Consider the following 24,259-nt stretch of genomic DNA (forward strand, 5'->3'; position numbering starts at 1 on the left):
AACCATAAGTTTTTCCTTTCTTTATAAGAATTCTTGGTAACAAAGCCTGCAGTTGGACTTATTTTTCAGCGATAGTGATAAAAATCAAGGAATTGGAGTGAACAGATTTCAACTGTTGGATTTCAACTTCTGGGCATCAACTTCAGAAGGAGCTGTTCTTTTCCATTTCCAGGAAAAAGAGGTTCCCACTGAAAAATGGGGAATTTAGAATAGTTCTTCAGTCTATTATAAAACAAATAATCTAATGCGGAGAAGCAAAATTTAATAGCTATACTATCTGTTTGGCAAAGCATTGCTGGCATTTGTGATTCTCACACTGAGAGGAAAGTGAGTGCTGTCAGCATAGAAAACAAATAGTAGTGTGGTAAAAAAAAACCACACACACACACAACTGCGGAACCTCCATCAAAGAGACCGACTAACTGGAGCCAGGAAATTGCAGAAGTTAAGCTTGTGTTCAACAAGGGGAAATTTGGGGTTGTTGCTGCAAAGGGAAGTGACGTTGGTAGATGATTGGCTTAGGCTTTCTATGTGCATCCTAATACTTTTGTTGCATTAACCATTAACCTTCACTCCATTTAGTGAAATTTATACTCGTGAACTATTGGCAATTCCTTACGCATTTTGTAACCTGTGTTATCTGCAACGAAACATTGCGATGTTTCATTAAAACATCCCAAACCTTCAAACACAGCAGTGATGAATTTACCTCCTTACTTAAAGGCAGGTTAAGAGCCTTTAAGTATTTCATATTTTCACAGGGAGCCTTTCATATTTTCACAGGGGTGAAATATGAGATTACATACCAGCTACATGAGATTTGGCAAATAGAATAATACAGTAACCTTGTCTAATTTTATCCAATATTATTCACAGGAAATTGACAATCTTAGAACTCTTGGACAGTCTGAAAGGGAATTCCAAATCTTTCTTTCCATGCCTTAGTCCTTTTCTCTTTTATTCCTTTATATTTGCATCTCAAAGAAAACTCACACTGGTGCTTTTAGAAGCTTTAGATGCTGGAATATTTTAAAGGACTTCTTCCCATCCAGCAGTAGTGCCTCAGCGGTTAAGATGCTGGGCTTGTCAGCTGGACAGCTGACAGCCCAGGCTCGAGACCCAAGCTCTGTGTGACCGAGAGCTTCTCTTCTCCTGCCAGTTTAGCAGTTCAAAAGCATGCATATGTGACTAGATAAATAGGTGTCACCTTGGTGGGAGGTAACAACACTCTGTGACATAGTGCAGGCTACATGACTATAGAAATTTCTTTCGACAGTGCTGGCTCAATAGCCTAGAAATAGAGATGAATACTTCCCCTATAGCTAAGGTGACCAGATTTTAACATTGGTAAAGATGGACACCATTGACTGGGGGGGTGTGTGTGTTCTTGATTAAAAATTTTAAAAAAATTGTGACTTTTTAAAAACGCTGCGGGACACGGGACAAATTGTTCAAAAGCGGGACTGTCCTGCCAAAAGCGGGATGTCTGGTCACCTTACCTATAGCAGGGTCCCCAACCCACAGGCTGGGGCCCACAACCAGGCCCCAGCCTGTTGTGAACTGGGCAGTGGAAGTGGCAGGCACAAATAGAGTTGCACAAGTGTGCTTGCCTGCTGTTCATGTGGAACCATCCCCTCTTGGCAAATCTGGAAAGTTGGAGACCCTGTATTCAGCAATGACTAGTGGAGTAAATCCACAGTGATTCATTTACCTTTATCTCCCCTTTCAGCTCCTGTAGATGTTCCTACAATTGCTAGGATTTCATAAGGATTTTGTTTACATAATATATTTAAAAATACAATTCTTCTTCTTGCTATCATTATATCATGGGAAGTCTAAATCTTTTGGAAAATCTAAAATAGGCTTCCTGATTTGTATTCATTGAATGAACTCATCAGTAACATAAGATAATTTTTATTTTTATTTTTTATTTTTAAATTTTATTGCCCGTCCATCTTACCTGGGCAGTTTACAGTTACATATACAGTTAAAAACATTAAAAGACATTGACAATTAGTAGCATTATAACATGGAAAAGCCACATTGTTCTTCAGAATAGAAATATTAAGACTGCAGATTTACATATTTTGTCTGATTTGTACATCTATTTTTCTCTGGTTGTTTATCTGAAAACTATTTGAATTTTAACCAGTGCCTCCTAGTTTACATGAAAGTCTGTATTATCAGCTTGGGAAAAACAGGGGGGTGGGGGAAAGGTTCGGGTTTCTGTTCTAGGTATGGTGGAAATTCAGTTGAGCAAGGAGAGAATATCTTGTCCGATTGCGAAACCCTTTGCTGCCCAGAAATCATTGGGATTCCTTTTTAATTTTCTGCCATCTAATAAAACCTTTTCTTTTGTCAAACATTCACTTTGCTTAAAAAAAAAAGTTTCTATGCTCAGTAAGATTTTAAGGAAGGACAGGGCAAAAATTCTCAAATAAATAGTATATAAAATGTATAGGATGGCAAGAAGGACTTTTTTAAAAATTATTTTAATTTTATCAATTTCATATATACATTCACAATTATATGATCTCATAACTGTTATTAATAATATGTATTTATAACAATTTTTCCCTACTGTTGACAATATACTTGAAGATTGCTTTTTTAACATCCCATAGATCCATCTTATCTTACAACGGTCCTACTTCTTCTTCCCTTCCTCCCTCTTTCCTTCCCTCGTTTCTTCTCTCCTACTCCCCTTCCTTCCCTTCCTCCTTCCCCTTCCCTCCTTCTCTCCTTCCCTCCTTCCTTCCCTCCTTCCTTCCTTCCCTCCTTTCTTTTCTCCTTCTCTCCTTCCTTTCCCCCTTCCTTTCCTCCTTCCTTCCCCCCTTCCTTCTCTCCTACATTCCCTCCTTCTTTCCCTCCTTTCTTCTATCCTTCTCTCCTTCCTTCCCTCCTTCCTTCCCTCCTTTCTTCTCTCCTTCCTTCCCTCCTTCCTTCCCTCCTTTCTTCTCTCCTTCTCTCCTTCCTTCCCTCCTTCCTTCCCTCCTTGCTTCCCTCCCTCCTTCCCTCCCTCCTTCCTACCTCCCCTTTCTTCTCTTTCTTCTCTCCTTCCTTCCTTCCTCCTCTTCTTTCCCTTCGCTCCTTCCCCTTCCTCCCCTTTACCCTTCTGCTCTTCTTCCCATTCCTCCCCGGCAAGAAGGACTTTTGTACACTAAACTATCTTTTGTTTTATTTTTCAGGTGGGAGAAGACTCACGCCATTCAGGACCTCCAGTCTTGCCAAGGCCATCAAGTACATTCAGTGCAGTCAGCAGGGCTCAATACCAGGACATGATGCCAGTGGGTATGTCTTCATTTGGAGCCTCTTGAAATGCAGTCTTTGCTTTTTATGCTATTGTGTCAAAGCATAAGGTTGTTTCTACAAGTACTCTTGTATTGCTCAAAAAAAAAAAATTAGATGCTTCCTAACAATAAAAAGGGATGAGGTGGCTCAGTGGCTAACAAGCTGAGATTGTCGATCAGAAACGTCGGCTTTTTCGCGGTTCGAATCCCTAGTGCTGCGTAATGGAGTAAGCTCCTGCTACCTGTCCCAGCTTCTGCCAACCTAGCAGTTCGAAAGCATGTAAAAATGCAAGTAGAAAAATAGGAACCATCTTTGGTGGGAAGGTAACAGTGTTCCGTGCGCCTTCGGCGTTTAGTCATGCCGGCCACATGACCACAGAGATGTCTTCGGACAGCCCTGGCTCTTCCGCTTTGAAAGGGAGATGAGCACTGCCCCCTAGAATCAGGAAAGACTAGCACACGTGTGCTAGGGGAACCTTTACCTTAACAATAAAAACAATAACTAAATATAAATATAGACAGTGCCCAGGTTAAGAATCTCTTATTGATGGACACCTTGAACTTCCAAATGGACGGCCTATTAATTTCGTGTTAAAAGCAGATTTAGGAACGATAGTCATTCTTAACCTGGGACTGGCTGTACGTGTTTAACATACATCACTAGTCATAAATAAAGTTTTTTTTAAAGACTTCAGGTGAAATATTTCCAGGTTCATGTTTGCCTGGGGGGAATCCTAGGTATCAAATGTCATAATGTGAATAATAACTCTAAAAAGTTTATTCTTGTAATAAAACTGAAACTTAGGAATCTCTTGCTGATAAACGTAATTGAAGCATTTTATTGGCTTGTTTCCCCATTATTACTTCTTAGTTTGCCAAACAAACCCTATCCCATATGCTTCCCGGTTGCCAGATATCCAGCATTTTGCAGGACATCCAAACACAAACCAGTCTTTTCCATTAGTTGGACATTTTAAAATGAGATAACTAACATTTCCACTTCTTAAACTCAGCCCTTAGACCAATGTTTCTCAACCTTGGCGACTTTGAGTCCTGGGGACTTCAACTCCCAGAATCCCCCAGCCAGCACAGCTGGCTGGGGATTTCTGGGAGTTGAAGTCCCCAGGACTTAAAGTCGCCAAGGTTGAGAAACACTGCCTTAGACAAAGATATGGAGGTTTGGTTAATCAAGGTGATCATCTGGAGCCATACAATGGAGAAGAGATTTCTGAAAGGGGAAAGATCTTTCATAATTATTTTTAATGCATGGATTAAAAAAATGAAATAAGACTCTGATATGAACACACTTATTTTTCACAATGAAAAAAACCTTGTGAGTAGCCTATTTTTTTTAAATCAGGTATTTTGATCAATTCTTTAAGTAGGCAACTCAGGATGCAGTTGCTTGATAAAACAGGAAGCTGGTTATTTAAATACATTGAATATGAAAAACAGTTTAGACTTTTATTTTGAATCCCTTTGAACCATTCACAGGTAGTCCTCAACTTATCACAGTTTATTTAGTTACTGTTCAACGTTACAACACTGAAAAAAGTGACTTATGACTGTTTTTCACCCTTACGAGCCTTGTGGCATCCCCATGGTCATGTGATCAAAATTCAGACAGTTGGCAAATGATTCATATTTATGACGATTGCAGTGTCCCAGGATCATATGTTCACCTTTGGTGACTTTCTGATAAGCAGAGTCAGTGGGGAAGCCAGATTCACTTAACAGCCATGTGACTAACTTAACAACTGCAACGATCGACAACAACTATGTCATAAAATGAAGCAAAACTCACTTAACCAGTGTCTCACTTAGCAACATAAATGTTGGGCTCAATTGTGGCTGTAAGTCAAGGACTACCTGTAGTTGAACATCTAGGAATGCATCCTCTAAGGCACGGGTGTCAAACTCAATCGCAGGCCAGATTGTGACATATTGTGACATTTATGCTTTTGCAAAGCTCGGGTGGGCCATGGCCTGCATGTGACATATCTGGCTCGTGGGCTGTCAGTTTGACAGCCTTGGTCTAAGATGTAAGCTGATACAAATATGGATTTAGTAAACTTGAGCAAAACGTTTCCCTGAGATGTTTTTCTCCTGAGTCCAGAGACCGATAGTGTGTATATTGTGTCTCACTTAAAAGGAAGTAAATCAGTGGTGGGTTTCAAAAATTGTTTGAACCTACTCTATGGGTGTGGCCTCCTTTGTGGGAGTGGCTTGCCGCCCATGTGACCAGATAGGAGTGGCTTGCCGCCCATGTGACTGGATGGGAGTGGCTTGCCGCCCATGTGACCGGATGGGAGTGGCTTGCCGCCCATGTGACCGGATATGAAGATGCCGATGACACTTGTCAGAACCACCTTAAATTATCACACACACAGCACTGGCATGCATAAGAATATGATGTAAACTTGTTTTTTAAAAGGCATCTTTGGTTTGCGTTAAAACAACTTCAACACACGCCATGTTCTGATTGCACCACAAACGCAGTAGTCATCCTTACCTTTCACAGAGGCACTGAGTTTTATAAATATGAGCATGATAGTGTAGACCAGTGGTGGGTTTCAAAAAATTTTGGAACCTCTTCTGTAGGTGTGGCCTGCTTTCCGGGTCCACTGGTGGAACCTCTTCTAACCGGTTCGGTAGATTTGACAAACTGGTTCTACCGAATAGGTGCGAACTGGTAGGAACCCACCTCTGAAGTAAATCTACTCTTCTCTTACACGTAATATTTAGCAAGGCAGGACACTGGATTTACATATCTGAGCTATAAGTTTCTCTACCGCTATACAACTTCATTGGGTTTCGCTTGTGTTAATAGGGAAGTTCATATTGTGATTATGTCATTCTTCCTTTTTACAATATCATGAAAAAAGGGGAACAGGAAAAGAAGTCAGTGCTTTTGACAATAATTTAGCAAGCAGTTATTACTAGTGATTCTTATTTCTGTTCAGAGTTGTCCCATCCTAGCAGCAACTGATCATTATTTGTATGCCACAATACCAGTGGTGGGATTCAGCCGGTTCGCACCTATTCGGGAGAACCGGTTCTTAACTTTCTAAGAGGTTCAGAGAACCGGTTGTTGGAAGAAATCTTCTTTTGTTTTTTTTCCACTTTGCAGGGCTAATCCTGTAAGGAAGGCAGGAAGGAAACATTCTGGTGTTGTTTCTAGCTTAATTTTTATTGCCCTGCTTACAGAAACTGCCTCTCCGGTTAACCCTTATTAATTACACTGTAACAGCTAAGGCAAAGCGCCCATCGACCTGACTAATGTTGAGTTGGCCACGTCCACACGATCACATGACCACTAAGCCCCACCTACCCACCTGGTCATTAGGACAGAGAACCGGTTGGTAAATTATTTCAAACCCACCACTGCACAATACCCACTGTAAAGGAGAGCCAGTTGGTGTAGTGGGTAAAGCACCACAGGCTAGAAACTGGAAGACTGTGAGTTTTAGTTGTGCCTGAAGCACACAGCCAGCTAGGTAACCTTGGGCCAGTCACTCTCTCTCAACCCTGGGAAGCAGGCATTGGCAAGCCACTTTGCTAAGAAGACAGCCGGGATTAATCCAGGCAGTTTCCTGGAGTCAGCAATAACTTGAAGGGACAGAAAAGCCAAGCCAAGCAAATCCCACTGAAGTGATGAATCACACAGTTTTAGAGTATTGGGGCTGCTCCAAGGAATCCTAGAAGGGTACAGTTCTCTTCTCAGTGTAGCAGTACTGTAATCCAAATTAAAGCATCTCCAGCAAAGGCTATCCAATTTCCTTGATGACATCTGGTGGGGGAGAATTCAGCATCTCCGTAAATAACTGATTTCAGTAACAGAATTTTTGGAATAGATACCATGGTTTGCACAAAGTTCTGTGCCTACCTCTTCATTCCAGTGAGTTTAGAGCAGTGTTTCTCAACCTTGGCCACTTGAAGATGTCTGGACTTCAACTCCCAGAATTCCCCAGCCAGCGAATGCTGGCTGGGGAATTCTGGGAGTTGAAGTCCAGACATCTTCAAGTGGCCAAGGTTGAGAAACACTGGTTTAGAGGGTGTCCCTTGCTTTAAAATATGAATGTTAAAAAAAAAATTACAAATAGTGATTGATATTCGCTTGATGTGTTAATTAACAGATGCATATGTTTCATTTCTCAACATTGCTTTAATTTAGCCGTATTGCTAAATTAGAGAATTTTGCAGTAATAATGGAAACTTTGTAAATACGTTATTATATGTTTTATTCGGAAAAAAAAAGCCTACTTAAAATAGGTTTCTTATTTTTTTCATACAGTATCATTTATTTAACTGTCAAATTTGTTTTCAATGAGCTAAGTTACTTTGGCAACTGTTTGGTATATTTGATGGCTCCTTACACATGACAAAACCTATTGGCTTCAGGACTGGTGATTCATGGCTTTAAAGTACAGAAGTTAATTCATTGAGTTCAGCAGCTGTCACATTGTGGGAAGATACCCACAGCTAATTAATCTGATGGAATGGCTAGATGTTTGTTCAGCAGCACTGGTTTCTTGACAATCGCTACTGATTTAAACTTCTGTTGCTGCCCATTTCTTCGGTGCCGCATATGGTAATGCTTGCAATAGGCGACTCTGTTTAAAATCCAAGGACCGTGCCTTTTCACATCAGAATAACATTTAGAACTTGTAATCTAATTCGCAATATTTTTATTATCGGCTTTAATAATGAGGGGAAGAGAATGGGCGGTCACAAGCTGTGATGACTTGCTTAATGACCATGGCTGATTTGCCACAACTGGGATTGCCAGAACCACTGTAACTAAGCAGGGTAGTAATTCACTAAATGTCTTCTTTTCTCAATGACTGTATTATTAAGAGCCGAGGTGGCGCAGTGGTTAGGGTGCAGCACTGCAGGCCACTTCAGTTGACTGTTATCTGCAGTTCAGCGGTTCTAATCTCACCAGCTCAAGGTTGACTCGGCCTTCCATCCTTCCGAGGTGGGTGAAATGAGGACCCAGACTGTGGGGGCGATATGCTGACTCTGTAAACCGCTTAGAGAGGGCTGAAAGCCCTATGAAGCGGTATATAAGTCTAACTGCTATTGCTATTGCTATTGGTCCCAATTAGTGACATTAAGCAAGGACTATCTGTACTATCCTAGAAGATTTAAATTTCAGAATTATATTGATAGGATTAACAAAATGTCTGAAAAATAATAATATAATCTAAGAAACGCAAATATAAACTCTTCACTTAGGAAAAAGAAATCAAATCAAGTACATAAGTATGCAGACCCAATTGATTCTACATTGATTGGACTTGGGCAAATCAGAATGCTGTTTTAATTTGGCTGGCAATAAAAATAATGACACAGATGGAAACTAATTCTACTGTGAGTCAAATTCAGGGAATTGATTATATTTAGTTTTGAGAAGACAAGTTTTATAAAGAATACAATGGCACCCTACAAGTGGTTTAATTTTGTCACACAGAAAAATGTCATAATCTGTTCTCTGTCATTCCAGTTTGTAGGACACTGAATAATGTTTTTAAGTTATATTAAAATATATCCCAGATAAAAATTAAGAACCACAATGACAACAACGACAACAAACCCAAGTAAGATGATAGGTTCTTCTTTTTGAGAAAGGACCAGTACTTGTTACAGATCTTTAAACTAAATCCTGGCATAAAACTAGGTATTAGATTCCATGCTCATGTATTATATTGTCTTCATTTTTCTTTTTAAATTAATTCATAAGATCTTATATTACTGTGATCTGCTTCTTTTTAAATAATAGAGTTTGATTTTCTTTAGCTCCTATGAGGTTAATTTATCTCCCCAGGAATCGAAGGAGGGCTAAACATTATAGCAATGCTATAAGATAAAGATCTTATGAATTAATTTAAAAAGAAAAAAGAAGACAATATAATACATGAGCATGGAATCTAATTTTTATGTTACTTGGCAGGTGATGACACTGTCAAAATTATTTCATTTTTTTCATTTTGATTTTTTAATTGCCAGAAAGGCAGCTCAGGCTGTGAAGGACTATTCTTTCCTTCATAGTGGATTAGAGAAATAAGTGCCATATAAGGTACCTTGTAAAGGCTGGTGGCTCCCCCAAACTGGATAGAAACAGGATAAGTATGAAGACCTAGAGGGCATCTAGGATAGGATTGGGATCTCCAGTGATTTGCAGTATCACTGCAACATAACAGGTGTACAAGCCCAAGAAAAAACACACTAGCTTAACAAGTTTTGATAGGCACAACATAAATAACTATATGCCTTTTGAATCAGAGGTTGGTTTCAAATCCCAGTCTACTGGTTCGCATGTGCTTGCGTGCATGACACTTCTGCGCATGCGCAGGAGCACCCGGGCGGGTGGGCGGAGCCTCCTGCCACCACCACTACTTATTCGCCCAATCCAGGTCAAACTGGGAGCAACCCACCTCTGGTTTGAATGTCTCTTTTCATCCTTAATAAAGATCCCTTCTTCTGGAAAAACATTAATTTCTAAAGGGTAAAACTTGTGTCTACCGGTATGTTTCCTGAAGAAAAATGACTATTGTTTTTAAGCAGAGGTTTTCATCATGTACTCTTCATTGAATTTTCAGCTTACAATGACAAGATAGTTGCATTTCTGCGGCAACCCAATATCTTTGAAATTCTCCAAGAGCGACAGCCAGATCTCACAAGAAATCATTCACTCAGGTGAGCAGAGTAATGCCATTTTTTTTTCTTACCTGAGATGTTTTGATTTTAAGGCATAAGCAAAATATAACAAGTTCACATGCTCCTTAAAAAAAATCAGTGCAGTATAGAGAAAAAAATCCGAAAACCTATAACATTTTCTTTACTTAAAGAAGTGCCACAGCTCTTGGACTAGGTAAAGCATTCAAAATGATACATCTGAAGGTAGTTACTTTTACAGATGAAAACTACTGCTATTTAGTAGACACAGAAACCGGAATAACTAATATGATTTTGCAGAATATATCTTTGTGCCTTAGTTCATACCCTTTTAGGAAACTAATAGGATTCTCTTTGTTGGTAGGAAGAGGAGAATCCATTTATATATTTTTAATGATTCACTTTTAGAACAACAATGCCTTTCTCTAGAACTTGTGCTACTCCTTGGAATTCATTTATTCAGGGAATATTTAGCATTACCACGAATTACTTATTTTCATTGGCAAGATACTTGAAGCAGTTTGAGTGGAAAAATTATACCAAGAGAAAATAACAGTATTTAGAAACTATTAATGAGCCATGGTGGCACAATGGTTAGAATGCAGCACTGCAAGCTACTTCTGCTGACTTGTCAGGAGCAGTTCAATTCTCACCAGCTCAAGGTTGACTCACCCTTCCGAGATGGGTAAAATGAGGACTCAGATTGTTGGGGAAAATTTGCTGACTCTGTAAACTGCTTAGAGAGGGTTGTAAAGCACTGTAAAGCGATATATAAGTCTAAGTGCTATCGCTATTAATGAGGGCCACTGGTGTTAATAGAGGGGAGCTTGCTGAAGAATTCTTCTTTGGGAGGAGGGTGCATGGTGTAATGAATAAAATGTGCCTAAAACAATTTAGAGGCCTGTTTGATATGTCCCGTGAGTTTTATTTACTGCTTTGACATACATTAGTGCTTGATGCAAACAGGGAGAAGATCCAGTTTATTCGGACTGAAGGAACACCAGGTCTAGTGCGGTTATCCAGTGATGCAGATCTTGTTATGTTATTAAGGTAATGGATGCTTACTGCAGACTGAGTATCTGTCATACATTTACTTTAGCAAATTTGTACGCTTTGATAATTGTCATAGGTTCATTTGATCCAATCTTAGTTTTTTCCTTTCATGCATAATTATGGGATTTTGTGATGTGTTTTTTTTAAGAGCATTTCTATATTTGTATGGTTCTCATTATACGTCAGAGGGCTCAGTTAGAATGCACCCCCAAACCCCTAAGAAGTTAGTATTATTTCTGTAGTCCATGCATTTTTCACCGAATGACACTTTACCAGAGCCTCTCCCCCACCCGCCCACTGGGGTATATTACATCTCTGGTCTACATGTTTTCTGCCCTGCAGCTCTTCTATATGTGTTTTAACTTGTAGCGTATTGTTATCATATGTAATTTGTGCTTTTTAAAAAAGGAGAGGAGTGATGTGTAGATGCTGCTTTGAGCAACAGGGATCTTTTCTGCCTTGCGTTTTAATTGGAGCCAAGCTGGAGCATATCCGAGCACACTTGCTCATTCATAACTCTCAGGGTCTTAGACTTAGTCTGCCATGAAAACACACCCACTGTGTAATGTTGCCTCTGATATATTGCGGGGGTGCCCTTACAGAACTTTCATGCCACAACACAGTGTGTTGCTTGTATTCTCAAACTCTTGCATAATACTGTTCTTTAGGTCCCCCCCCCCATGTTCATTTCAAAGAAGACATTTTGCTTTGTTTTGAAAGTTATTTTTTTATAGCAATTCTGGGATTATTCATCTGTCAGGAAACACATTCCTCAATGGACCTGTCATTTTTATGGCTCTGAAGGATGATCATGTCAGAAGCATTAATTGTACTGTTTTTACATGCTATCTTGAAGGCTTATGAATAATATATTATCAAGATAATCCAGGACTGGTTTGATAGATAACTCAAATGTGTTTTGCATCTTTAAAAAAAAAATACTACGATCAACATTTAAAAAAAAATCAATTCTTTTTGGATCTGTGCAGTGTTCCTTTATTTCCATGCCTATTTGCAGATGGAGAAAGTATATTATACCCTACTTTATTAACTTCAGGCTAAATTGTAAAACAATTTGTCTCATGGAAAGAAGGCAATGCCTCTCAGAATCTTTTGTTTACGTTCTGTCATAATAGCCCTTTGTTTTTATTAACATTAAACAAAGTGACAATCTGGGAACCTGTGGGATGTCCATTCACAACACATTTCCACTGGATAAAGAAACCAGCTTGGTGGTTTTCACCGTTTCCTTTCTTTTCTGCAGCCTTATGCTCTCCCATCTGCTCCAAAGTGTTTTGAAATTGCTACTGTAAGATTATAGCTCCAGTTCAGTGCACTCTTGGGGAAAAGTGGACAAAATAGTTTTCTCCCAACAGATGCCTCAGCTGGATCAAAGACTTTCCGTGAATGAGAATGGCCTTCCATTCAAAGCAGGGCAATTTAGCATCCAAGCAACAAAGTCTGAATGCCATATTTCACATTAGAAATGCAGCTGAAGTAAAGCATTTGGAAAATCTTGCAAGATAGAAACAGTTCCATTGGAATGTTCAGTTACATTGCAAAACATTTGCAGTAAGCAATCAAAGGAGCAGTGCTTTACTTAGAAAAAGATGGGGGGGGGACTTGTGCTACATGCTAAATAAGAGAGAGTCTTGCTTTTCAGGACTGGATTATTTTTCCCCACCTTCACCTCCCCTTAAAAGACATATGGAAGACACTTACTGAGCTGAAAGCTACATGCATTTAGCACAGAAGAGGAAAGATACATAAAACATTGCTTGTGGGTTCCATATTTTAAAAAATGGCATAATGTAATTTTGTTTACTTCCTAATGAGTGCGTATACTGCTCATTTTAACAGCTGCAAGGGCCTTATCAGTGTATAAACGTAACATAAAAAATCCTACAAACCTTTAAAATGATAAAACATTAAAACAAAACCTTGAAATAAATTATTAAAAAGCCTAGAAAAAAAGGTAGATTTAAAGAAGTCTCCTTTACCTTTAACTAAAAAATAATGAGGAGGCCTACCACATTGCAATTTATTCTACAATTCTGTGCAAAAAGCAGAATTAGCTGTTGCCATTACATATTTCTGGTGGGACATACCAAAGTATTCTTTGTGTGTGTGGTCTGAGCAGCAAAGCATGAATGAGTTAGGTCAGTCATTCATATTACACATAGCTATATAGACAGTGGCAACCTGATAGCACTTTAGAACAAATAAAGATATTATAAAGATATTTCCAGTGGGTGGCGAGCCGAGGTGGCGCAGTGGTTAGGGTGCAGTACTGCAGGCCACTTCAGCTGACTGTTATCTGCAGTTCAGCGGTTCAAATCTCACCGGCTCAAGGTTGACTCAGCCTTCCATCCTTCCGAGGTGGGTGAAATGAGGACCCAGACTGTGGGGGCAATTTGCTGACTCAATTTGCTAAAAATCTGCAAACCGCTTAGAGAGGGCTGAAAGCCCTATGAAGCGGTATATGTCTAATAAATAAATAAATAAATAAATAAATAAACAAACAAACACTTGGAACAGGGAAGTTACGCTTAAACTTTTTTTTTCACTTGTAGCTTTTGACATTTTCAGATGCAAATGTGCAGTCTTTCAAAGAAATTAACATGGTGTTTGTTTGGTGTATACAGGAATGTATAATATTTCTACAAAATGTCACATGTGGCATCGTCAAATCAATTTGCATACCTGCTTTATTTCTGCTTACTTTCTGCCTAGTTTATTTGAAGAGGAAATTATGTCATATGTACCACCACATGCCTTACTTCATCCCAGTTATTGTCAGTCACCACGTGGGTCCCCCGTGTCCTCCCCTCAGAACTCTCCAGGTGAGCTCTATCGCAACTGCTTTTGGTGTTTTAAGATGGTGGACCAGGTAAGGTTTCTTCTGGCCTGGTTTCATGGCCTTCCTTATGAAATGCAGGAGATGAATGTTTTGATCTTAAGATTAAATGAATTCTTTGCTGTTTACCTCAGACACTTACATAATGTTTCTCAGAAAGATGATTTCGAAGAATGAAGAACATATTCTATATTGTGGAAGTAGCAGTTTTCTGCCACTAATATTTTTAAAAAAAATTAAGGGAGAACTTAACATTAATTATTTTTAGATCTCTTTTGTACAAAGAGGAAGAATTTAAACAATGACTGGGTACCATCTTCCATTGATGATATCTTGGGATAAGAACAGTCCAAAAGAAAACATTGAGGCATAAATTGATTACATTATTAGGCTTTGTAAAATGGATTTTGACATTCCGTCTGATGCATACGTATGTACATATACATGTCTTCCCTTAAGGATGATTTCTTAGGCATCTTTTCCTAAGAATGCTGTATTAGCAAATCTTTATACAATAAGAAAGCACTGAAATATGGAATGGAATTCATTCATTTTTAAATATTTTGTGCCTATGCTTTTTCTGGAAATATCAATAATACTAATTTTAATAAACAGTTTTTGGTCTAACACAATTTCTTGAATAAAGTTATATATTAACCTGATAAGGATCATTTTTATTAAAAATTTGATAATTTATATTGGACTTTTTTGCAGCTAAATAGAGTTTATTTTATTTTTCTGGGTGGAAAAAACCTTCCGCACCTTCTGTTAATTATATATGATTTATTACATAATTGAAATAATTTGTGTGTTTTAATATGAATGATTAATTAATCTCTTGATTCACTTCATAAAGGAAAGAAGTTCATCATCAGAGCTCTTTTCCCAGTCAAACAGTTTGATGCTGCAATTTAGATTACACAAATAAAATTACTTGATTATTTATAAAATACTAAGTTATCAGCATGCAAAAGCATGTGCATGCAGTACGTATAATGAGAGAAAGAGAGACGTACATAATATGGGTAATTTATTTTAATAACAGCTCCATTCTTTTGTTATTGTTACGATGGAAATAATTGCTTTAATTGCCCAGGAAATTCTTGACAGTGCTAGCTGATTTGTCGTAAGAATTTGTCATGTGCTGAAAAGATAATTTAGGAGCATCTCATCTAATGCAAAACGAATCTTCCCAAGTCAGTTCTCAAACTAAGAATTTAAATAGCTCCTGAATAACGCCAATAAAAGTAAACAATTAAAAAAAAAAGATAGTTGCAGTCTTTCTACAAAGCAGCATATATTTGTTATAAATGCACTTCTCAAACGTATTTCAGTTTTACAGAGGTGGAGTTCATGAGAAAAAGGTGTTACCTCTCCTTCTCTACTGGTTTGAAGGAGATGAGAGAGCGGAGTACCTTTGGAATAAAAAGAAAGGGGTTAAAGAGAAAGGGTGAGCTGCTTAGAATAGAATAGAATAGAATAGAATAGAATTTTATTATTTGTATGCTGCCCTTCTCCGGGAGGACTCAGGGCGGCGAACAATTCAAGGGGGAAAAAAAAGAGGGAACATAAAAAGACAAAATACAAATAATAAAAGTAGACAACAGTCGCACAACCATACATGTCGAGAGGGGAGGGAACTCATCACCCCCAGGCCTGCCGGCAAAGCCAGGTTTTGACGGCTTTTCGGAAGGCCTGGAGAGAGGTGAGGGTCCGAATCCCTGCGGGGAGTTCATTCCAGAGGGCCGGAGCTGCCACAGAGAAGGCCCTCCCCCGGGTAATAGCCAGGTGGCATTGGCTGGTAGATGGCACCCGGAGAAGGCCAACCCTGTGAGATCTAATGGGTCTGTGGGAGGTAATTGGCAGCAGGCGGTCTCTCAAGTAGCCAGATCAAGCAGGATTCCTTATTTTTATTTTATTTATTTCTTTAGTTTGTCAAACATGTACGAGATAACACGCATAAGTATAAACATGGATATGAACACAGGAAATGGGTAAAAATAATAGAGGTCAATAGGACGGGGGGGGGGGGCTGGTGTGATTATGCAAGCCCCTTACAGACCTCTCGAGGTCCACGGTAGACAATTTAAGGTTAAATGTGTGGGAGTTTGAGGATATAACAACAAAATCAAGGTAGAGCATTCCAGGCATTGACCACTCTGTTGCTGAAGTCATATTTTCTGCAATCGAGTTTGGAGAGGTTTATTTTTTCGGGGAAAGCCATGTACTTGGGGAAATTAGCAAATTAAAAGGAGAAAAAAAAATCAAGATTTCAGTTTAGGGTTTGGGAAATCATTAATAAAATGTAAAGTGTAAAGAATGAAAGGAGAAATCTGTTTTCTCTTTTCCTTTCTGGATAAAGAAAAGAAAAAAATAGATTTCTTTAGCACAATAATCAATAATAGACAGAATTTCTCTGTTAACATAACCAAAAGGCTTTATTTTAAGTGACTGAATTTGGCAACATCAGCAGGATCTGATCATCTTGTATTATGGATATTCTGATATTGTGTACAAAATAGTCCAGCCCCTTGGCTCAGTGCAGTCTGTTAAGCCATTATCTCCGTCGAAGAAAGAAAGAAAAAAAGAAAGTTAGTTCGGCATAATTTTTTGTGACAAATTCCTCCACAAACAAATAATGTCCCCAAATTCCTTCATATTCAACATCTGAAGGTGATATTTTCTTCAACATAAGACAAATGTAGGAATTTTGTGACTCTGTGTGTTTATGTATACAATTGGGTATCCTTTGTTTCTTTATTCATTTATGAATCACATTTATTAATTACAGCAGTATATAAAAATACAACTATTACAAAATATAAAAATGAGGAACAATCAGATGTTTAAAATATATGAACCACACATAAAGAGTAAAAATATCAGTCACAATGAAGCTATCTAAAAATGTCTCCAGTTTCCTGGGGAAACCCCCCCCCCCGACCTGGGGACATACTTCGGTTCTTAGGGACTTTCAAAATGATACTTTTGGAGCTAATCTGACTTTGTGTGTGTGTGTGTGTGTCTGTATGCGTGTGTGAATGATATCAAGTACAAAAGAAAGTCTTTGGGCAATTTCAACTCCAATCAAGTGATACATTCTAAAATGAATCAATAGCTGTTTCTATGATGGATTCATTACTTGATCAACATGGTCAACTCCAGAGGTGGGTTCCTACCAGTTCGCACCTATTGGGTAGAACCGGTCCGTCAAATCTACCAAACCGGTTAGAAGAGGTTCCACCAGTGGACCCGGAAAGCAGGCCACACCTACAGAAGAGGTTCCAAATTTTTTTGAAACCCACCACTGGTCAACTCCTAATACTGCTGCAGTTCCGAATTCTTCTCTTCTACATAGCTTTTGCTATGGGGAAAAATGAGAAAGAAGCATAAATTAAATCCTTCAGGATATGCATTGTAGAATTCCGTAGCTGACTGGTTAATGACCCTCCTTCTGGCAGGAACAAAGATTGGTAATGAAACTATATTTGCCTACTTCCCTGATTGTCAAAATGACATCACTGAAGTAGATATCATACTGCTAACTCTGTCATTGTTACCAAGATGCAGCAATTAACAGCACAAATGAGGAGGTGCGGAAAGGATGTGTGCACACTTTTGATAGTTATGCAGCTTGTTTGGAAATGTCAGTCTTGGGTCACCTAAATGTTGTTTATTCCCTACTGCTGCCAAAAGGAATCTGGAAGTAACCCGTTTTTTGGTCAACTGGTGTTTCTTGCCAGCTAACCAGACCTATCTGCTCACCTTTTAGTGCATAAGGCTACCAGCTTCACTATAAGAATAAGCTGTGTGCTGCCAACAGTATCTTGGTTCTTTTGGCTTACCCAGAGTATTGAGGTTATGTAAATGTTGAGCCCAGTTAGAGGTACAGCTTAGGGAGTATGGTAGAAAACCAGGTAATTCTGGACATACCATCCTTTGAAACACAATTATAACTGCGCAATAATCACGGGATGTAAATGACTAGAAATGCAGTCTCTCACAGGACTTACAATCATTGCATGTGTACTATCACGTGTCATTAAGTAAGATAAGCAAAATATGTCACCTGGAATACCTTATTATATATATATCATGTGTCAACAGAGCTTCAGTGGCACAGGGGTTAGAATGCAGTACTGCAGGCTGCTTCTGTTGACTGCTGCCTGCCTGCAATTGTGCAGTTTGAACCTCACCAGGCTCAAGGTTGACTCAGCCTTCCATCCTTCCGAGGTTGGTAAAAATGAGGATCCAGATTGTTGGGGCCAATAATGCTGACTCTGTAAACCGCTTAGAGAGGGCTGTAAAAGCACTGTGAAGAGGCATATAAGTTTAAATGCTAATACTATTGCTAAGAGCCAAGGTGGCGCAGTGGTTAAATGCAGCACTGCAGGCTACTGCTAGATCAGCAGGTCAGCGGTTCAAATCTCACCGGCTCAGGGTTAACTCAGCCTTCCATCCTTCCGAGGTGGGTAAAATGAGGACCCAGATTGTTGGGGGCAATATGCTGACTCTCTGTAAACCGCTTAGAGAGGCCTGAAAGGCCTATGAAGCGGTATATAAGTCTACTGCTATTGCTATTGCTATTGCTATTGCTATCGATTCAACTACAGCAGGAGTGTCAAACACAAGGTCTGCGGGCCAGATCTGGCTCATGGGGTGCTTGGATCTGGCTTGCGAGGCTGGCCTGGAAATAGCAAAGGATTGGCCCGTGGTGCCTCTGGTAGAAAAAATAGGGTGCAGAGGGTCCACGTGTGCCCACCCTCCCCATTTTCAGCCTGGGTAGTCTGCTGCAGTATTGTAACTTCAGAAATGAAGACAGAGGCTCGCAGATAACTGAAACACTGTAACCACTTTAATGTAACTATTAACTTTGTAACAGAAGTAAGAGGCAGCCAACAGGCTGGTTACTGAACACAGTAGACAGGGTAGTCTGTGAAGTAGATCGGAAGGTCCGTGAAGTAGACCGGTAGCTTCCGCAGCTCTGAGTAGACTGGTATGTTCGGCTGCTACGAAGTAGATCGGGTGGCGGTTGGAAATAGCCTGCCTTTTATACTCCAGCAGACTCGCGCTTGACAGCTCGGCAACTGACAGGCGCGTCTGATTGGCTAAGACGCGCCTGGCTGCTACCGAGCTGTCATTCGCAAGTGCGAGGACTTGCTTATGCTATATAACATGCAGCACTCTGCCGGTGAAAACGGGGCACAGGGAGGCTGCACACAGTCCTCCCGCACCCCATTTTGCCTGGTAGAGTGCTGCAGGACGCCATCCAGGCTGATAACGGGGTGTGGGGAGCCACCTGCACCCTGTTTTGGCCAGCAGAGTGTTGTAGGAACTGTCCGTCCCATCTCCTGTTCATCCTGTCTCCCCGTTCAGCTCGCGGAGGACAGCTACAATGCTGATCCAGCCCTCAAAGAAATCCAGTTTGACACCCTTGAACTACAGGAATGACCCCTGTCTGCTTGGGGTTGTCCCTATATGTTTAAGCAAGCTGTCTACAACCTAGGGACAGATACACCTAGAATGGTGTTCTCCACCTGATTCCTCCAGGTATATTGGCACTGAAACTACCCAAATTCCTTAGCCAGCCATGGAGAATTGTTATTAGTTACAGTTCCAATCTATTTAGAAAAGTCTTTTAAAGGTCTTTAGGGATGTTTATACCCTTATGGGATGCTTAGACAATACCCATTGTATCTGGGGAAATATAATTGCCCATTTGTTTTTATATTTACTATATGCTACCTATAGAATTGTCTGTTGTGGGGCTTCATGCCCCACAACATGAATAAACGTGACGATACCTCCCGCCTACCAGACATCTGGAAACCTAGTCAACAAACGAACCACACCCACCACCTAGGCCATTACAACACAAAACAACAACGTACACACAGCCAGCACCAATCAGCACCAATCTACCAGTCATGATACAACCACACAACCAATCAATCCACTTACTGAAACAAAGCCAGCATTCTACCGCCCCCCCCCCCCCGATTTATAGAAAGACGACAGCTCCGACCACGCTTTAAGCCGAAAACACCACCTGAAGATGGCGAGTGAGACCTCACTGAAACATTGCCAAGACAATCTCAATCTTACATGGGAAGAGACCCGAATACAACAAGACCAGCATATATATATATATATTGCAAATTTGAATGTGTTGCCTGTAATTTTACATCTTACTTTAGCCTTTAATGAATATAGATAACAACTTTCTTTTCTTGAAAAGATCACAATTTTTAAAGTATCATTGCTTGTAGTGTGCAAATTTTCTCATAACTATCTATGCAGTACATTTTGTTTCTATAGTTTACAATCCTTTTCAGCCTTGAATATAAGATCCTGCTAATTAGGTCAACAGGCCTAATTCTATTTCACACTTCCCAAGCAGATGCTTTAAAGAAGTTCACAATATGGACCATAGCAACTCTTCACTATTGCTCCATAGTAGCAGCTGGTGTTTGCGTGCTGCGTGGGACTTTAGCATTAGCATGCTGTCCTCAGCACTTGTAGACCTTGTTAATTCAAGTCTCTACAAATCAATCCTTTTTGGATAGATGGCCATCAACAGATATAGCATCATTAGATATAAGTTTCACAGTACAAAGAACTTACTTTTATCACTTCAGAATTCAATTTTAGCAGTAGCAAATGATCTCAAGTCATTGGCATATGTGTGTGTGTGTGTGTGTGCGTGCGCGTGCATGCGTGTGTGCATGTGTGCGTGCGCGCACCAATGTACATCATTTTGCATTGGCTTAAAGGGGACTGCTTTGGCTATTTTGAGAACTGTTCACAATTCTCATTAGATTTTAATAAATGAACGGTGTCAAAAATAAAATTAGCCACATAACTAGTTATTCCTAACTAATTTAAGACTACCATTCTCAGTATTGATGCCTTTGAACTTGGCTTTAACCATACCACCAATCCAGAGGTGGTGTTCAGCAGGTTCTGACCAGTTCTCAAGAACCTGTAGTGAAAGTTTTGAGTAGTTCGGAGAACCGGTGAATACCACCTCTGACTGGCTCCGCCCCTGTCTATTCTCTGCCTCCTGAACCCCAGCTGATCAGGAGGGAATGGGGATTTTGCAGTAACCTTCCCGTGGAGTGGGGTGGGAATGGAGATTTTACAGCATCCTTCCCCTGCCACGCCCACCAAGCCACGCCCACAGAACCAGTAGTAAAAAAAAAAATAATCCCACCACTGCACCAATCTGAAAATTGTATCTGATTTCTGTCCTTTAGCCAGTTTCCAATCCAGGAAGTCACCTCTCTTCTTCTCCCATGACTGCTAATCAAGAGCCCTTGGTAGAATAAATTAGAAATGATACCAAGGTTAAAGAAATATATATATCTTGAGAAAAGTGGTGTCTCTTCAAAACCACTTTAAGTTCTCTGAAGAACTATTGTCTAAATTTTTACCGTACTGTCCTATGGATATCTGCTGAGAAGTAAGTCTCATTGATTTCGTTGCATTTCATTGTAAACTAGCTTTTCCAACTATCGACAGACAATTGGGAGTTAAGGTTCAACCTACACGGAGGGCGTCAGCCTGGAAAAAGCTGTTTTAGGAAGCGTGCATAAATGCCTCTTGCTAATATTCCTGTTTCTCCACTCCTCCGCACACAACATTATTACAAGTGTGAAATCACTAATGCTCTTTCCCTTACAGCTATCCTATGCCCTTTTGGCAGTTGATGTATCTTTTCTTTCTATCAGATTAGAAGTAGCTAGGATTATTTAATACCAATAGAGTTACAGAGTTACTCTTTAAAGGCAGTACTGAAAAGTCAGATTTCACGTTATAACATCTTTCTATCCCTTCCTAGTGTGACTTGTGAAAAACAATTGTACGGCTGTTCTCTCTTTCTCTATGTGGTGGTGAAGGAGAAATAATGGGAAAACAAGGGTGGATTATAATTGGATGACAGCATTGTCTGAATATTCTTCCCCATAAATGTCTGTGGATGAAGCATTATCAATCTGATTTTGAAGTGTTTCCCTGTTATGACCTTATAATACAACATAATAAATGTTTCTGCCCAAAATTTGACTTTTCTATTTTGGGTTATAAACAAAGGAGTTTGTTAGCTGTGATATTTCACTTTGACTGTAGAACTATCTCAACTTACGAGGTGTGGGAAACATGCTTCAAAATCTTAGAAAGTCAAGAGGCAAAGGAATTATACAAAGAAGCTGAAATGAAGACATTGAGGAGACTATTTGAAAGTAAAATATATTTGATTTATTCAGATCAGCTTGTTCATCATGTCAGTCATTCCTATGCTTTAAATCAGTGGTTCCCAAACTTGGCAACTTTAAGACTTGTGGACTTCAACTCCCAGAATTCTCCAGCCAGCTCTGCTAAGTCCACAAGTTGCCAAGTTTGGGAACCACTGCTTTAAATCTTTAAGCTGACAAAAGGCTGAAATAGGAAGTGGGTTTACTAAAGTTTTCTCTAAAAATATCTGTTGTGGATTTATTTACCTGCTTTGCTTACAAGTTTCAGTTACTGCAAATGTGGTTGTATACATGATAAATGTAGGGGATATTTTTTGCACTGACATCTCATTTGATGAACGCAAGATTTGAAAGTTAGCTTTCAAAGCTAAACATGAGTTTTGTTATGTACCACTTATATCAAAAGCGAACAGCAGTTTTCTGAGAGGAGAAACAATGAAGTCATTACTCTTTCATTGGAGTTAACTATTTTGATAGTGGACTAGAAATAAATCCAGGTTTGAATTTTTAAAGAAGCAGCCATGCTGTTTTTCGAGCAATGAATTCAAAAGTATGTTCCTGTGGATTTCAAGTTAAGAAGTATGCTATTGAAGCATAATCATTTTATAGCAATTTTTTTGCACGTAGAGGGTACGAATCCTATTCCTACTTGTCTGGTAAACTGGGGCTTTCTTCTCAACAAACCACTTTCAGGTTGCACAGCAAGAGTGTGAAAGATTCTGATGCTCATATGCTTTTTCTCTTTCATTCAGAGACCTGTGTGCTTTTACCTTAAACAGAGATTTTGCTTGTTAATAACAGTGGTTGAATTCAAGATATGTGACTTTCATTTTTCCAGATGATGGTTAAGGGAGAAGTTATTTTCATCTGTTTTTCAGCTAAATTAAATGTTATGGCATGATGGATCTAGGCAAAACAAAAACAATCCCTTCATGTTATTTGTCATTCTGGTTCTTTTAGTAGCTTATAAATATTTAAAATCACCCACACACTAGAATTGCAATGAGTTGAATTAAGTTTTGTGGGGTTTGTTTTCTAGAACTAATTGACAGTAAATGAACAATATTTAAAAGTTATGTGTAATCATATTATACCCCCACCCCCCAATAAAACACGTTTTTAAAAATAAGTCACTATGTAGCTTACCTCTATGCCATGATTTAGCTTTTGTCCTCAGTGTGATATCATAGTGCAGCTTTATATCATTATGTAACATTTATTTATGTTTTAATAAAATCTTGTTTTCTGACTGTGGTGCAGGTACCCAACGTGCTAATGCCCGTGCCCCTGCTCCTTATAAAAGAGACTTTGAAGCAAAGCTGAGGAATTTCTACAGGAAGTTGGAGACTAAAGGATATGGACAAGGCCCAGGGAAATTGAAGTACGTAGATGCTAGATAATTTGTTTTGCTATTTAAAAGTAAAAGAGCTTATACAGCACCTGTTGGAAAGATTTTAAGGCAGCTGGCATTTCCCTAAACTTGCATGGCAGGTTTAAGTTGTTCCTGACAAGTGCTGAATGTGCTATGTTTGCTGCCTATCACAATTTGCTTTTGAGTCCAGATCCCCATGCATCCTTAGTGGCTAACATAAGTATAAGTGGTACATATTGCCATCTAGAATTAAAGGATTCCTATATATGTATGTATGAATGTATATATGTATGTAGGTAGGTAGGTAGGTGGGTAGATAGATAGATAGATGGATGATAGATAGATAGATAGATAGATAGATAGATAGATAGATAGATAGATAGATAGACAGACAGACAGACAGACAGACAGACAGACAGACAGATAGATAGATAGATAGATAGACAGACAGACAGACACACACACACACACACACAGATAGACAGATAGACAGACAGACAGACAGACAGACAGATAGAACATTTGGAGGGAAGAACATAAATGAAACCAGTATACTATAATCAGTGGTGGGTTTCAAAAATTGTTCGAACCTACTCTGTGGGTGTGGCCTCCTTTGTGGGAGTGGCTTGCTGCCCATGTGACCAGATATGAAGATGCCGACGACACTTGTCAGAACCACCTTAAATTACCTCACACACAGCACTGGCATGCATAAGAATATGATGTAAACTTGTTTTTTAAAAGGCATCTTTGGTTT

The 24,259-nt window shown here is 39.4% G+C and overlaps 1 protein-coding gene across 1 annotated transcript in view; it reads left to right on the forward strand.

The window, feature by feature from the left end:
- The window catches only part of HECW2 (HECT, C2 and WW domain containing E3 ubiquitin protein ligase 2), a 189,829-nt gene that overhangs the window by 136,934 nt on the left and 28,636 nt on the right, over positions 1–24,259 (forward strand). The window contains exons 16-20 of the mRNA XM_087707644.1: positions 3,189–3,291; positions 9,893–9,989; positions 10,935–11,018; positions 13,755–13,864; positions 23,391–23,511. Of these exons, the coding sequence (XP_087563770.1) occupies positions 3,189–3,291; positions 9,893–9,989; positions 10,935–11,018; positions 13,755–13,864; positions 23,391–23,511 (515 nt within the window). The remainder of the gene's footprint in view (positions 1–3,188; positions 3,292–9,892; positions 9,990–10,934; positions 11,019–13,754; positions 13,865–23,390; positions 23,512–24,259) is intronic.

The sequence above is a fragment of the Thamnophis sirtalis genome, unplaced genomic scaffold (assembly GCF_051295495.1).
Source record: "Thamnophis sirtalis isolate CommonGarterSnake01/CBP01778 unplaced genomic scaffold, rThaSir2_p1.2 scaffold_1, whole genome shotgun sequence".
NCBI classification, from domain to species: domain Eukaryota; kingdom Metazoa; phylum Chordata; class Lepidosauria; order Squamata; family Natricidae; genus Thamnophis; species Thamnophis sirtalis.